We start from the raw sequence: 14088 nt of genomic DNA, 5'->3' as shown, positions 1-14088 counted from the left end.
GGTGGGGAGAAGGGACAGAAGCTTGGCCACGGGTGGGATGGTGTGTGGGAAATGGCTGGGCTCTGGATATATATTCTGAAGGTCATAGCTGGCAGACTGGGCATGGGATGGAGAAAGAGGGGTTCAGGACAGCTCAGGGTTTGACTGAGAGCTGGAGGGGGGCTGTCCTTGGAATGAGCATACTGTGCGGGGACCCGGGGTCTCGAGGGAATAGGCTTCAGGAAGTGTCTGGCCATGCAGAGTCCCAGGGAAGACCCAAGTGGGCAGGTCCCTCAGGCCTGGCGCTGTCTTTTGTCACTGCTGGGAGACTGTGTGACATACTCAGGGGAGCATGTAACTACACAGGGGAACTGCTGGGACACGCCGACATTGAGAGACAGGGATAAAGACATGAGATGCTGGGGGACAAGCCCCGGGTCCCAGAGGTGGGCCTTTCTTGGTTGCCTTGGAGCAGCTTCTGTGGAGGGGGGTCAGGAGAGCCCGGGGGGTGAGTGGAGATGGACATCTCAAGGGGGCACGTCCCCAGGGAGAGGCAGAGCAGCCAGGATGCTGCTGGGGGTGCCTTGGGACAGGTACCTTAGAGGATGTGTTTGGGAGCTGAGAGGCGCTAGCCCTTGGGGAGAAAACGGGAGACGGGAGCAGGAGGAGTGATGCCCACGGGCAGAGAGAGGGTTTGCAGTCTGGGCACAACTGGCACTTGGGCAAGTACAGGGCAGCAGGTGCTGGTGGGCACAGGTGGGTTGGTGGGATTCTTCTCTGATGGACCCTGGGCTGAGTCAGGATGGAGGGGCTGCGCTGGGGTTGGGTGAGAATCAGAAGATAGGATGGTCACCCGGAGCCTGGGGAGCGAGTGTGCTGGTCGCAGGGGACCTGTGGGTGTGGACCCTGGGCTGGAGTGTGGCCGCCGACCAGAGCTGCTTCCCATGGGCTGCTCAGAGCAGGCAGGAGTGGGGCTCCTGCGTCTTGTCTGTGGCGTGATGGTGTGTGGGACAGGGAAGGCGGCAGGGAGGTCAACGGCTTGGGGTCTGGGGCAGCACCACGGTGGGCACCTGCCACTCATTGGCGGTCATCTGGACGTGGCCAGCAGCTGACCCACAGGGAGTGGGTCCTGTGTGCCTGATTCTGGGTTGGTCCCTACCTACTGGGCAGCTGAGGCCACCGCGCTCAGCCCAAGGAGGGCTGGAGGGAGGGAGACCCAGTGAAGGGGGCCAGGCTACAGCACAGGAGCAGCCTACAGAGGGGGCCCCGGGCCGCGGTCAGAGGCCGAGGAGCCTTAGACTGGTCTGAGTCAATCGCATCTCGTGTGTCCGTCTTTCCTGTGCTGACTTGGGCCAGGCACTGGGTCCACCTCCTTCTAAACCAGTCTCTTCTCGTGCCCATCGGCCCTTTAGTTCCGCATCACAGGCAGGAGGACACCGAGGCTGCCAGAGGCCACCAACCAGCGGGGAACCCTCGGCTGCCGGCCCCGTGGCCCCGGGCACCCCTGGGGGTGGGTTTCGAGGGCGCCCACGCTCGGTGAGCCCAGGGCCGGCGCAGGCCGGGCGGCCCGCGGAGCCAAGGTGCCCTTGGACCCGGAGCGGGAGGGCGAAGGCGGGCGCGGCGCCGGGACCACCTCGCTCCGCCCCGCCCCCCGGCACGCCTCGCTCCGCCCCCACCCGCTCCCCCCGCCCCGCCCCCGGCACGCCGCCCCGCCCCCGGCACGCCTCGCTCCGCCCCCTCCCGCTCCTCCCCGCCCCGCCCCCGGCACGCCCCCCCGCACGCCTCGCTCCGCCCCCGCCCGCTCCTCCCTCGCCCCGCCCCCGGCACGCCCCGCCCCGCCCCCGGCCATCCGCCGTCCTTGGGCTCGCTCAGGTCGCGCGAGGAGGCGCTGCGGGCTGCTGGGACCGACGCCGCCGTGAGGTGGGCCGGGCCGGGCAGCGGGAGGCGCAGCCCGCGCACATCGTGCGCCCGGAGCCGAGCGGCAAGGGGGGACGCGCCCCGTCCTGTCCCCTCCGCCGCCACCTTCCCCCCTTTCCTCGCAGGGCCCCGCCCCGTCGTTGCTCAGCCTCCGCCCGGTCCGGGTGGCCACAAGGCCTCGGCCAGAGGTTGAGTGAAGTGGGCCGTGGGGCCCCGCTCACTGCCCACCCCGGCCCTGCGCCTCTTCCTGCTGGAAGACCCCAGAACTCCCAGCCCGAGGGCTCCTGGATCCAGCCGCGCCTGCACCCCCGACAGGCCTGCCCGAGGCCCTGGGTTTCCGCCCCAGCGCCGGGGCGCTGGGTAGTGGGGGCATCAGGCCGGCTGTCCGGCCTGCCCAGCTCGGGTTCTGCTCGGGCTGCCCTCTGAGCCGGGCCCTGTACCTCTGGCTCTCCCCCAGGGCACCCCTAGACCTGGAATACCCCATCTCTCCACTCTCACCCTGCTCAGGCCTCCCCGCTGACCCGCTGCCTCTGTCCAGTTCTCCCAGGGCTACCGACCGAGGAGCTGCTGCCGGACCCCAGCCCCGCCGTCATGGGCAGCCCAGAGGGGCGCTTTCACTTTGCCATCGACCGCGGAGGCACCTTCACAGATGTCTTTGCCCAGTGCCCAGGCGGACACGTGCGGGTCTTGAAATTGTTGTCAGAGGACCCTGCCAACTATGCAGACGCACCTACGGAGGGCATCCGCCGCATCCTGGAGCAGGTGGCCCAGGGCAGAGAGTAGGGGGATGGGGTGGGGACGGACCCCATGGCCAGCGGTCTGACGCTGACCATGTGGTCGCCAGGAGGGGGGCATGCTGTTGCCCCGGGACCGGCCGCTGGACACCAGTCGCATTGCCAGCATCCGCATGGGTACTACGGTGGCCACCAATGCACTGCTGGAGCGGCAGGGGGAGCGGGTGGCACTGCTGGTGACACGTGGCTTCCGGGACCTGCTGCACATCGGCACCCAGGCCCGCGAGGACCTCTTTGACCTAGTGAGCTCCCCATGCCAGCCAGGGGCCCGGTGGTGCCATTTACACCTCCCCAGGGATGCCATGGCCTGTGGGAAGGGCAGTTTTTGAAAGGATCGGTGGTGGCCCAAAGCTACCAGCAGACAGGCAGAGGAGGTTCTGGGCACTCCCAATGGGACCCTGCATCCCCCCAGCCCTCTGAGGGGGCACCTAGTGCCCTGTTCCTATCTGCCACCATTCCCTGTCCTGGACCCTGGCATGGGGCAGCTCAAGCCAGCCCTGTTCAGGATGAGGACTGGGTGGGAGCCATGCCCCAGTGCTGGGTTCCAGGAAGAAGCTGCCTTTTCCAGGGTGGGGCAGCTGGCTGCACTCAGATGCCTGGGGGCAGAGAGCCACCCCCTGGGTGGGCCTTGCTGGGGCTGCTCCTTCTTTGTCTCTTGGGCCTGTGGACTGGCCTGTTGGGACACATGCCTGCCCCTGCACTGCCCTGCCCACGTAGGACCCTGGCAAGGATCCTCAGGCCTGGGCCTCCTCTGAGCCTCTGCCTGCCCCCAGGCTGTGCCCATGCCTGAGATGCTGTACGAGGAGGTGCTGGAGGTGGACGAGCGTGTGGTGCTGCACCGTGGAGAGCCAGGCACTGGGACACCTGTCAAAGGTGCGGGTGCCGGCCATTGGGTGTGGGATCTGGGGTGGGCAGATCCTGGTGGTCTGTGATGGCCATGATGGCTTTCCGGCAGGCCGCACCGGGGACCTGCTACACGTGCAGAAGCCCGTGGACCTGGGGGCCCTGCGTGGAAAGCTGGAGGGGCTCCTGTCGCGAGGCATCCGCAGCTTGGCTGTAGTGCTCATGCACTCGTACACGTGAATGAGGGCCGCGGGTCACAGACAGTGGGTGGTGGGTCTGAGTGGGAGACTCAGCATCACTGGGTTCTCATCGTAGGTGGGCCCAGCACGAGCAGCAGGTGGGCACGCTGGCCCGGGAGCTGGGCTTCACGCACGTGTCACTGTCCTCGGAGGCCATGCCCATGGTGCGCATTGTTCCTCGGGGCCACACGGCCTGCGCCGATGCTTACCTCACGCCCACCATCCAGCGTTACGTGCAGGGCTTCTGCCGTGGCTTCCGGGGCCAGCTCAAGGTGAGGTCCTTGACCACTTGTCTCAGCCCCGTCCCAGGCGCTGGTTCCTCACTGTCCACCTGATGCTGTTCACAGGATGTGCAAGTGTTGTTCATGCGCTCCGATGGTGGCCTGGCGCCCATGGGTGCCTTCAGCGGCTCCCGTGCTGTGCTCTCAGGCCCTGCTGGTGGTGTGGTTGGCTACTCGGCTACCTCCTACCGGATGGAGGGCGGCCAGCCTGTCATCGGCTTTGACATGGGAGGTATGAAGGTTGAAGGCTAGGGTCTGGGGAGGCTCAGCTGCTGGGATGTGCAAAGCAGGCACTGGGTTTTCAGTGACTCCTCAGCACCCTGTTCCCCACCAGGTACATCCACAGATGTGAGCCGCTATGCTGGGAAATTTGAACATGTCTTTGAGGCCAGCACAGCCGGAATCACTCTCCAGGCTCCCCAGCTGGACATCAACACAGTGGCAGCTGGTGGGGGTTCCCGCCTCTTCTTCAGGTCAGCTACCCCTGGCCCTTGGCCAGGATCCTGGCCCTGCCTCCCTCCCTGCCTCCAATCCCATTATCCCTCTCCCAAGGTCTGGCCTCTTCGTGGTTGGGCCTGAGTCAGCAGGAGCCCATCCAGGCCCCGCCTGCTACCGCAAAGGTAAGAGCCAGTGTCTGCCTGCCAGGTCTTGCCTTCCCCACACTGCCCCAGCTCACCCCACCCCTTCAGCCTCATCCCTGCTGCCCACTCTTGGCCCCTGCCTCCAGCCCACAACCCACCACACCATGCCCACTTGCCAGGGGGCCCTGTGACAGTGACGGATGCGAATCTGGTCCTGGGTCGCCTGCTGCCTGCCTCCTTCCCCTGCATTTTTGGGCCAGGAGAGGACCAGCCACTGTCCCCTGAGGCCTCCTGCAAGGCCCTGGGAGCTGTGGCCACTGAGGTCAACAGCTTCCTGACCAACGGGCCCTGCCCGGCCTCCCCGCTGAGCCTGGAGGAGGTGGCCATGGGGTTCGTGCGCGTGGCCAACGAGGCCATGTGCCGGCCCATCCGTGCACTCACACAGGTACACGCCCCTTGCCCGCCCTCGCCTGTCTGTCCCACCCTCCAGCCCCACCCACTACCCCCACACCTCTGCTCACCCAAAAGGGGTAAGAAGTGGGGGTCCAGACAGGGTGGGGTAGGAGAGGCCACTGACCCCTTCTGGCTCCCAGGCACGAGGCCATGACCCCTCGGCCCATGTGCTGGCCTGCTTCGGGGGAGCTGGTGGGCAGCATGCTTGCGCCATCGCCCGGGCCCTGGGCATGGACACCGTGCACATTCACAGGTGGGCATGGGCGAACAGGTATGCGTGTGTCCTGGGCTTGGGGGGCTGACTTTGGGAGGGGTCCCCCTCATCGCCACACCGCCCGGCCCTGCAGGCACAGTGGGCTGCTGTCGGCACTGGGGCTGGCCCTGGCAGATGTGGTGCATGAGGCACAGGAGCCCTGCGCCCTGTCTTATACGCCCGAGACCTTCGCACAGCTGGACCAGAGGCTGAGCCACCTGGAGGAGCAGTGCGTGGATGCCCTGCAGGCCCAGGGCTTCCCTAGGTGGGCTCCCAGACCTGCTGGGCAGTGGTCAGGAAGGGCTCCTAGACTCTGAATGCCGGAGGAGGGAGGGGCGCTGGGTGGGGTGAGGGGCAGGCCAGGGGGCTCTGTGTGAGCACCCCTTCCCACACGCCTGCTTCAGGTCCCAGATCAGCACTGAGAGCTTCCTGCACCTGCGCTACCAGGGCACGGACTGTGCCCTGATGGTGTCTGCGCATCAGCACCCGGCCACAGCCCGCTCGCCCCGTGCTGGTGACTTTGGGGCAGCCTTCATGGAGATGTGCGTGAGCTCCTCATCCAGGGAGCCCAGGCGGGTGGCCTGCCAGGCTGGCTGCCTTACCCTGATCACTTCCTTGGGACCTGGGGTATGCAGGTACATGAGGGAGTTTGGCTTTGTCATCCCGGAGCGGCCAGTGGTCGTGGACGATGTGCGGGTGAGGGGCACAGGCCACAGCAGTCTTCGCCTGGAGGACACCCCCAAAGCCCAGACGGGACCTCCCCGGGTGGACAAGGTTGGTGGCTCTGCCTGTGTCAGTTCTCCCACGCCCATGGGACATGGAGACAGGTGCAGATGGGGAGACCAAGCTCTCTTGAGGCAGGGTGCTGGACTTAGTAGCCTTGCTAACCCCCCAATTTCTACAGATGACCCAGTGCTACTTTGAGGGGGGCTACCAGGAGACTCCTGTGTACCTGCTAGGAGAGCTGGGCTGTGGGCACAAGCTCCAGGGGCCCTGCCTCATCATCGACTGCAACAGGTGTGCTGAAGCCTGCGCAGTGTAGAGGCTGTGCAGGGGTGGGGCCCCTGGTGGGGGATTCTCTGGCTTAAAGCTGCAGGGGCCTTAGGGACTCTGTGGATTCCATCTTTACGGTGTCCCCTGGTGTGGGGCTGTGGAGTCTCTGGTTGGAAGAAGAGGTCTGGCCCGGCCCCTTGCAGCCCCTCTGTGCTCCCTGTCCCCAGCACCATCCTGGTGGAGCCAGGTTGCCAGGCAGAGGTGACTGAGACAGGCGACATCCTCATCTCAGTGGGGGCCGAGGCCCCCAGCACAGTGGGTACTCAGCTTGACCCCATCCAGCTGTCCATCTTCTCTCACCGCTTCATGAGCATTGCTGGTGAGTGGCTGTTGTCATCCCCCCACAGCCCTGGCTCCCTGTAGCGTAGGGAATGGGATTCTGCATCCTGGGCAGAGGTAGGTAGGCGCTGTTGTTGACAGCACCAGCTCTTGTCTCACTTGGTGGGTTGGCAGGGGTGTGTGGAGGAAAAGCATGCCCTGGAGGGGCAGAAGCAGGACACCCCCCCCCCCGATGACAGGGCAGACAGTGTGGCCCTGGCCTTGGGATGGGCACCTTCCTTCTCTTTCCAGCAGCTATGTGATCTGGGGGTTGACCTCTTCCTACAGGCAGGACACTGAGGCCAGCACAGAGAGCCTATCTGTGCAGAGTCAGGCCAGGGGCTTGTTGGGAGCCTAGGGGTCTGTGCCTGGGAACCAGTTTCTTGCTGTGTCAGGCAGGGAAGAGGGTTGGGGGAGGCTCCAGCCTCTTGCTGGGTGCTCCAGGCAGGGATGGGAAGGAAGGTGGAGCTCCTCATACAGGCCAAGACATGCCTGGCTGCAGCCTCACCATGCCCAGGTGGGCGCAACGCCACCTTGGTCTTCCCCAGGGCACGAGAAAAGCTGCCAGGTCCTGGTTTGGGCCTGACTGTGGTGGGTCCTGCTTCTGTCCAGAGGGGCCATGCTGTGGGTGGGTGCATGGGTGGAGCCAGCCGGTGCCTGGTCACTCTGTGCCTCCAGAGCAGATGGGCCGCATCCTGCAGCGCACGGCCATATCCACCAACATCAAGGAGCGTCTCGACTTCTCCTGCGCCCTCTTCGGGCCTGATGGGGGTCTGGTCTCCAATGCCCCCCACATCCCTGTGCACCTGGGTGCCATGCAGGAGACTGTGCAGTTCCAGGTGCGATGGGCCCCTCCCCTTGTCCCCCTTATCCGCCCTTGCCCCCGTACCCCGCTCCCCTACTCTGCACCTGTCTCTTGGTTTCAGATCCAGCACTTGGGGGCTGACCTCCATCCTGGCGACGTGCTGCTGAGCAACCATCCCAGCTCAGGGGGCAGCCATCTTCCAGACCTGACTGTCATCACACCGGTGAGGGACACTGCCTGACTGTCTTTGTGGGACAGGGGTGGCTGACACAACTGACCGTTGCTCTCTATCCTCCTAGGTGTTTTGGCCGGGTCAGACCCGGCCTGTGTTCTATGTGGCTAGCCGAGGGCACCACGCAGACATTGGTGGCATTACGCCAGGCTCCATGCCTCCCCACTCCACCACGCTGCAACAGGAGGGGGCCGTCTTTCTGTCCTTCAAACTCGTCCAGGGGGGCGTCTTCCAGGAGGAGGGTGAGTGGGAGTTGGACCAGGTGGGGATTGAGCAGGCTGAGACAGGCTGGACAGTGGGATGCAGCCCATCAGCTCAGGCCTGCCTCGAGGCTGGGGGGAGGCAGGTGGTGACCCCGGGGGGCGGCAGCAGATCATCTGTCAGAGATGATCAGAGGAGCTGATATAAATTCTGCCTGGGCCCAGGAACACCCCAAGAAGCAGGTGCAGGAGGGAGGGGAGCCTGGTTTTCAAGGTGGGCAGCTACTTGCGGTGTGTGAAGTTCACACAGGGTTGGGGGCTGTAGGCTCCTGGAGAGCTTTCTGGGCCTGGGTGGTCAGCTAGGCTTGCCCTGGTCTGCCTGTGCACCTGCGTGTGCAGAGAGGATGGGGGTTTGTGAGTGGCCCGGAGGCTGCCGGGGGTGTGTGGCAGCACCTGCAGTTGCCCTGGATGCTGGGGGCCTTGCACAGGGTGTAGGTTGGGGGGAATTGTTTTGGAGGTCGAGGTGGGTTGCTGATGGGATTTTGGTGCGGAGGCGAGGGGTCAAGTTTGGACAGCTGGAGGGTGGAGGCCCTGGCACTGAGGGGCACAGGACAGCTGCAGGGCAGGTGGGACAGAGGCTGTGGTGGGGCCTGGGTGGGGGTTTTGGGGGGAAATAAAACAGCCTTCTGAGGTCATGGGTTTGGAAACCTAGGGAGGAATATTGGAGTGAAGGGAGGGGACGTGGCAGGGTGGAGAGTGGGGGTGACAGAGCCACAGGCTGCTTGGTTGCTGAGGACACAAATAGGGTGTTCCAGGCTTGGCTGCTCCCTTGGACAATGCTTGGGAAGGGGGTGTGGGTAATGGGGAGATGTGTGCAGGCAGATGGCAAAGGGCCCAATGGCCAGGGTACCCCAGAGAAGATGGTGACCCAGACCAGATGGGAAAGGTGCTTTCCCAAGGTGGGGAGTGGTCTCTGGACCAAACATGCACTGCTTGCCAAGGGGTGGAGACCTCGGCCAGATCTGGGAAATCTGTGTGTGTATTGGGGGAGGGAGTGTGACACAGATGGGCGCCTTGATGCTATTTCCAAGTGCAGGGCTGGGGGCAGGACAGGTGGGGGAAGGACAAGGGAAAGGAGGCCCAGAGAAGGCAGGAGTGGTGAGGAAGGGAGGTGAGTTTGCTGAGGGATGTGGTCATTGGCAGAGCTGCCTGTGCAGGGCTAGGGTGCCCTGGGGTGCTGGGCTGTGGGAGGCAGAAGGTTCAGCAGAAGGATGGAGGCTGGGGGGTCTTTGGGGCACCTGAGTCAGCGGGGGATGTGGGAGGAGCCAGTGAAGGGCCAACATGGGGGACCCCAGTGCCCAGCGGAGTATGAAGTGGGTATGAAGTGGCACCAAGTGGCCCTGGGGCTCGGAGGGGGCTTAGTGGTGACCCTGTCCATCCAGCGGTGACAGAGGCCCTGCGGGCACCAGGCAAAATCCCTGGCTGTAGCGGGACCAGGAACCTGCACGACAACCTGTCAGATCTGCGCGCCCAGGTGGCAGCCAACCAGAAGGGCATCCAGTTGGTGGGAGAGCTCATCGGGCAGTACAGCCTGGATGTGGTGCAGGCCTACATGGGTCATATTCAGGTGGGCCTGGGGGCAGGAGCGTCGGGGCAGTGCTGTGCCTACCCCAGACAGCTGAAGTTGGCATGACTGCTGCTGAACCTTCTCCCTGCCAGGCAAACGCTGAGTTGGCAGTGCGCGACATGCTGCGGGCCTTTGGGACTTCCCGGCAGGCCCGGGGACTGCCCCTTGAGGTGTCTGCCGAGGACCACATGGACGACGGTTCCCCCATCCGCCTCCGAGTGCAGATCAACCTGAGTCAGGTCTGGCCGAGGGGAAGGTGCCCACTGGGGCGCCTGGGGCATGGCCGCCGGGCGGCTGCTGACGTCCTCCCCCGTCCCCTCTGGTGCGCAGGGCAGCGCTGTGTTTGACTTCAGTGGCACCGGGCCCGAGGTGTTTGGCAACCTCAACGCACCGCGGGCCATAACGCTGTCGGCCCTCATCTACTGCTTGCGCTGTTTGGTGGGACGGGACATCCCGCTCAATCAGGTTCCTAGGTGTTTGTGTGCGGGAGATAAGCAGGTCGACCCGAAGCCCGAGGTTATCCTGCATGTGCCCGGGGGCAAAGTCAGCCCAGCCACGGCCTGAACCCAGGGGTGCTGGGGGACGGGTCCCTCCCGGAACCTGAGAGTGGGACCCACCACGAGTTGCTCCTGAGAGCTGCCTGCCCATGCACAGGGCTGCCTGGCACCGGTGCGCGTCGTGATTCCCAGGGGCTCCATCCTGGACCCGTCCCCAGAGGCGGCCGTGGTGGGTGGCAACGTGCTCACGTCGCAGCGTGTGGTGGACGTCATCCTGGGGGCCTTCGGGGCCTGCGCAGCCTCCCAGGTGCGGAGGGGCAGGGTGGCGCGGCTGTGGGGCGGCGGGCGGTAGGGGGCGGTGAGAGGCAGCGACCGCTTGCCCCTGCCAGGGTTGCATGAACAACGTGACCCTGGGCAACGCCCACATGGGCTACTACGAGACGGTGGCCGGCGGCGCGGGCGCGGGCCCCGGCTGGCACGGGCGCAGCGGCGTGCACAGCCACATGACCAACACGCGCATCACCGACCCCGAGATCCTGGAGAGCCGGTGAGCGGCGCGGGCCGGGGGACGCGGGCCGGGGCGGGAGCGCGCCCTGGGGCCGCGCTGAGCCCCCGGCCCGCGCAGGTACCCGGTAGTCCTGCGCCGCTTCGAGCTGAGGCCCGGCTCGGGGGGCCGAGGCCGCTTCCGGGGCGGCGACGGCGTGGTCCGCGAGCTGCTGTTCCGCGAGGAGGCGCTGCTGTCCGTGCTGACGGAGCGCCGCGCCTTCCAGCCGTACGGCCTGCGAGGTGCGCGGACCCCGCCCCCGGCCCTTCCCGCCGCCCCCACGGCCCGGCCCGGCCCTCCCTTCCCCAACCCCTCCCTCCGGCCTTCCCCTCCCGCCTCCCCCTCCGGTCCGCCCCTCCCCTTCTCCCTGGCCCTCCCCTCCCCCCTTCTCCCTGGCCCGGCCCTCCCCTCCCCTTCTCCCTGGCCCTCCCCTCCCCTCCCCCCTTCTCCCTGGCCCTGCCCTCCCCTCCCCTTCTCCCTGGCCCGGCCCTCCCCTCCCCCCGTCCGCCCCTCCCCTCCCCCCTTCTCCCTGGCCCGGCCCTCCCCTCCCCCCGTCCTCCCTGCCCCTTCCCCCGCCCCCTCCCGCTGCACCGTCTCGCCACCCACTTCCGTCTCTTCCTCGCCTCCCCGCCAGGGGGCGAGCCGGGCGCTCGTGGCCTAAACCTGCTGATCCGCAAAGACGGCCGGACGGTGAATCTGGGCGGGAAGACGTCGGTGCCCGTGTACCCCGGGGTAAGGGTGCGGTCTGGCCTGTCCTCCCCCGCCCCGAGAGTGAACGGAGTTGCTCAGGTCACCAGAGACCGATTTAATTTGGCTCCCGAAGGAAAGGAGGGGGTGCAGGCAGACAGGAGAGGGGCGCTGCCCGGCTGGGGCGGGGACCACGCGGCGGCCAACACGCTGCTCTGCTCCACAGGACGTGTTCTGCCTCCACACCCCCGGCGGCGGGGGCTACGGGGACCCGGAGGACCCCGCCCCGCCGCCGGGGTCGCCCCAGCAAGCGCCGACCTTCCCCGAGCGCGGCAGCGTCTACGAGTACCGCCGGGCCCAGGAGGCTGTGTGAGGGTCTCAATAAAGAGCCCTGAGGCCGCCCGGGTCTGTTTGCGCCGGCTGCGCCCTGTCGTCTGCGCGCCTCGGTGACGGGAGCACCGACACCCGGAGCTGAAGGCCCACGGCCAGGTGGTCTGTGAGCCCCGCCAGGGCGGTGCTGAACGTCACCTGTTCCACCTCCTGGGGACGGGCGGCAGGTTGAGGGGTAGCGCCCGCGCCCGCAGCCCAGCCTCCCCGCGCTCTGGCACTTACCGGGCTCAGCGGGCCCTCGGGCACCCCCCGGTACGTGACGTAGTCCAGGCGCCGGCCCCGCCAGGGCTTAGCCCAGAGGCCGCCCCTGGGCGGACCTGCCAGGTAGAGGCGGCGCCCTTTCTCCTTCTCCAGGGCCCTGGGGGAGGGGCAGTGCCTGGTGTCACCGCGGTCGGGGAACCCGTCCAGGCCGGGGGACGGCGGTGCCTGGCCGCCCGGTCGCCACTCACCTCTGCAGCATCTCGGGCGACCTGGCCACCGACTGGTGAAGCGTGGAGGTGTTCAGTATCGTTCCTGTGGGGCCGGGCGGAGGGCGGTATCAGCGGGAGCCTCGGCCGACCGGCCCTCCCGAGGTTGCTGTCCCCTCCCCGCCGCGGGCGCGGTACCCAGGGCCCAGGGCTGCTCCTGGCGCGCGCCCAGCCGGCAGGGGTCCCGGAAGCGGCTGAAGAACGTGTGTTCCTGCTCCAGCGCGTCGCCTGCCGAGAGAGGCCGGCGCTCGGTGGGCGGGGCCGGGCCCGGGGCCCCCCGCCCCAGCCTCCCCTTACCAAGCGAGCAGTTGTCGAAATTGAAGTCGCCCAGCAGCACGCTGAAGGCCACCGCCTCGCCGGTGTGGCGGCTCTCGGCCTCAAACTGCTCGGCCCAGTCCAGCAGCAGCGTCAGCTGACTGCAGCGCAAGGGCCCGTCTTCTGCAGGACGAAGGGGCGTGGGGTCTGCTCAGCCCGGAGTGCGGGTGCATCTCCTCCGTTCCTGATCTGTGTGCCCACCCAGGCGCTCCTCAGGGCTACCGGTGTCAGGGGCAGTGAACAAACACCGGGAAGGGGGGAGCGGAGGTGCAGCCGAGGGTAGGGACCTGCTGCTGCCATGGAGAGTAGCGAGGCTGCCTGGCCACGTTCCGACGACCCCACCGGCAGGGCTCACCACTCGGTGCGTGCAAGTGCGTGCAGTGCAGGAATCCCACGATGCGGCGCCCGTCCAGGTTGCCCAGCTGCGCCTGCAACACCACGGACGGCCCCAGCTCCCCTTACCCGTTACGCCCAACACTCCGCCTCCTCCCCGGCCAGGGCGCGCCGCGTCTGGTGAGCCTGTACCAGTGCGGACAGTAGTCCCTTGGAAGCCAGTGCTTCCTCACGGCGCGCGTTGGGGAAGCAGCGGAAGGAGGCGCGCAGCAGCGGGTAGCGCGAGGCCAGCAGCAGCCCGCTGCCCAGAAGCTTGAGGTACGGCCCGGGCTGTAGACCAAGCGTGCCCACGTCGTACAGCACCGGACCCAGATTGGGTGCAAGGCGGCGCACCAAGCGACGAGCCGCCCGCAGATCGAACACCTCCTGCAGGCACACGAAGTCGAGATCCGCGGGCACCGCGGCCATCAGCACCCCTCGCGGCGCTCTGGGCCACGGCTGGCTGCAGGGCTGGCTGCAGCCCGTAGCCCTGTAGGGCGAGGGCCGCAGGCCGGCTAGCAGCGCGGTGCCAATGGCCTGGGCCCGCTGCTGGCTGTGAGACAGGTTGCTGAAGCGCGCTAGCCCGTCGGGGAACAGGCACAGATTGGCTGTGAGAAAGACGAAGGAGCGCAGGGACTCAGCAGGCGCGCGCCAGGGCGCGGGCGGCGCCCAGCAGGGCGGAGGGGGCTGGTAGCAGAAGGGGCGGCGCCAGGACTGCAGCGGCAGCCAGAGCAGCAGGCCGGGCAGCGCCAGGGGCAGACCGACCACCACCAGCAGCAGCAGCGCCGCCCCGCCGCCCAGCGCCGCTCTCAGCCACTCCAGGCTGCTCGGGCGCGCGGTGGGTGCACAACAGCCCAGCAGGTGGTCCAGGGCCCAGTAGGCCGGGAAAAGCAGCACGCGGGCCGTGCCGTGTAGCACATGCAGCACGGGGTGTGGGAAGGCCGAGGGCCGCAGGGCAGCCGGCGCCGGGGGCCAGTCGGGCGGGTGTTGCATGGCACACGGGGCTCCTTGGCCGCGGGCCGCCCAGGACACTCATTCGCAGCCAGAATGCGACTCGTCTCGTAGGTGCGTCTGCGAGAGCTGCCGGGGAGTCACAGGGGCCAAGGCCACGGAGCCAATCCTGTGCGCAGAGCCGGTAAGGCCCTGTGCACCGCGAGTCTGGGGGTTCAGGAGCAGGCACAGAGGGGCATTTCGGGGAAGCCGCTCCCCTCATTCGCGCGTAACTTCGGCAGCCCTTGGGG

At 67.1% G+C, this 14088-nt stretch overlaps 2 protein-coding genes across 3 annotated transcripts; one reads left to right on the top strand and one right to left on the bottom strand.

Annotated features, from left to right (window-relative positions):
- Window positions 1-1839: 1839 nt before the first annotated feature.
- Window positions 1840-11689, top strand: OPLAH (5-oxoprolinase, ATP-hydrolysing). 2 transcript variants are annotated; one of them, XM_063079435.1, is made up of 27 exons: window positions 1840-1899; window positions 2435-2658; window positions 2741-2932; window positions 3464-3563; window positions 3646-3769; window positions 3849-4044; window positions 4120-4285; window positions 4388-4526; window positions 4606-4673; window positions 4814-5079; window positions 5228-5340; window positions 5435-5605; window positions 5745-5882; window positions 5976-6114; window positions 6245-6357; window positions 6561-6712; window positions 7390-7550; window positions 7638-7739; window positions 7816-7990; window positions 9391-9575; window positions 9668-9814; window positions 9906-10040; window positions 10230-10379; window positions 10462-10619; window positions 10698-10858; window positions 11251-11348; window positions 11530-11689. In XM_063079435.1, exons 2-27 carry the CDS (start codon window positions 2488-2490, stop codon window positions 11674-11676), a joined length of 3867 nt encoding a protein of 1288 aa, XP_062935505.1. In that variant the 5' UTR covers window positions 1840-1899; window positions 2435-2487; the 3' UTR covers window positions 11677-11689. The 2 variants fall into 2 exon arrangements, with proteins under 2 accessions (XP_062935505.1, XP_062935506.1); XM_063079436.1 differs by having other exon boundaries at window positions 1854-2084.
- Window positions 11682-13840, bottom strand: LOC134363749 (sphingomyelin phosphodiesterase 5-like). Its single transcript, XM_063079300.1, has 7 exons — window positions 13001-13840; window positions 12831-12903; window positions 12458-12598; window positions 12299-12388; window positions 12143-12206; window positions 11916-12051; window positions 11682-11843 (listed from the first exon to the last, which is right to left on the bottom strand). Exons 1-7 carry the CDS (start codon window positions 13838-13840, stop codon window positions 11682-11684), a joined length of 1506 nt encoding a protein of 501 aa, XP_062935370.1.
- Between the last annotated feature and the right edge of the window lie 248 nt (window positions 13841-14088).

Source organism: Cynocephalus volans, chromosome 15, assembly GCF_027409185.1.
Source record: "Cynocephalus volans isolate mCynVol1 chromosome 15, mCynVol1.pri, whole genome shotgun sequence".
In the NCBI taxonomy this organism is placed as follows: domain Eukaryota; kingdom Metazoa; phylum Chordata; class Mammalia; order Dermoptera; family Cynocephalidae; genus Cynocephalus; species Cynocephalus volans.
The sequence above is the reverse complement of the archived record's forward strand: the minus strand, read 5'-3'. Positions and strand labels throughout refer to the sequence as shown.

Coding starts and splice junctions, on each gene's coding strand:
- OPLAH (XM_063079435.1), top strand. CDS start 2,488: ATGGGCAGCCCAGAGGGGCGCTTTCACTTTGCCATCGACCGCGGAGGC. Junction 4,045..4,119: donor GCTTCCGGGGCCAGCTCAAG/GTGAGGTCCTTG, acceptor TGCTGTTCACAG/GATGTGCAAGTGTTGTTCAT. Junction 10,859..11,250: donor CCAGCCGTACGGCCTGCGAG/GTGCGCGGACCC, acceptor CCTCCCCGCCAG/GGGGCGAGCCGGGCGCTCGT.
- LOC134363749 (XM_063079300.1), bottom strand. CDS start 13,840: ATGCAACACCCGCCCGACTGGCCCCCGGCGCCGGCTGCCCTGCGGCCC. Junction 12,599..12,830: donor GCACTTGCACGCACCGAGTG/GTGAGCCCTGCC, acceptor TTCGTCCTGCAG/AAGACGGGCCCTTGCGCTGC. Junction 12,052..12,142: donor TCGCCCGAGATGCTGCAGAG/GTGAGTGGCGAC, acceptor CCCCTCCCCCAG/GGCCCTGGAGAAGGAGAAAG.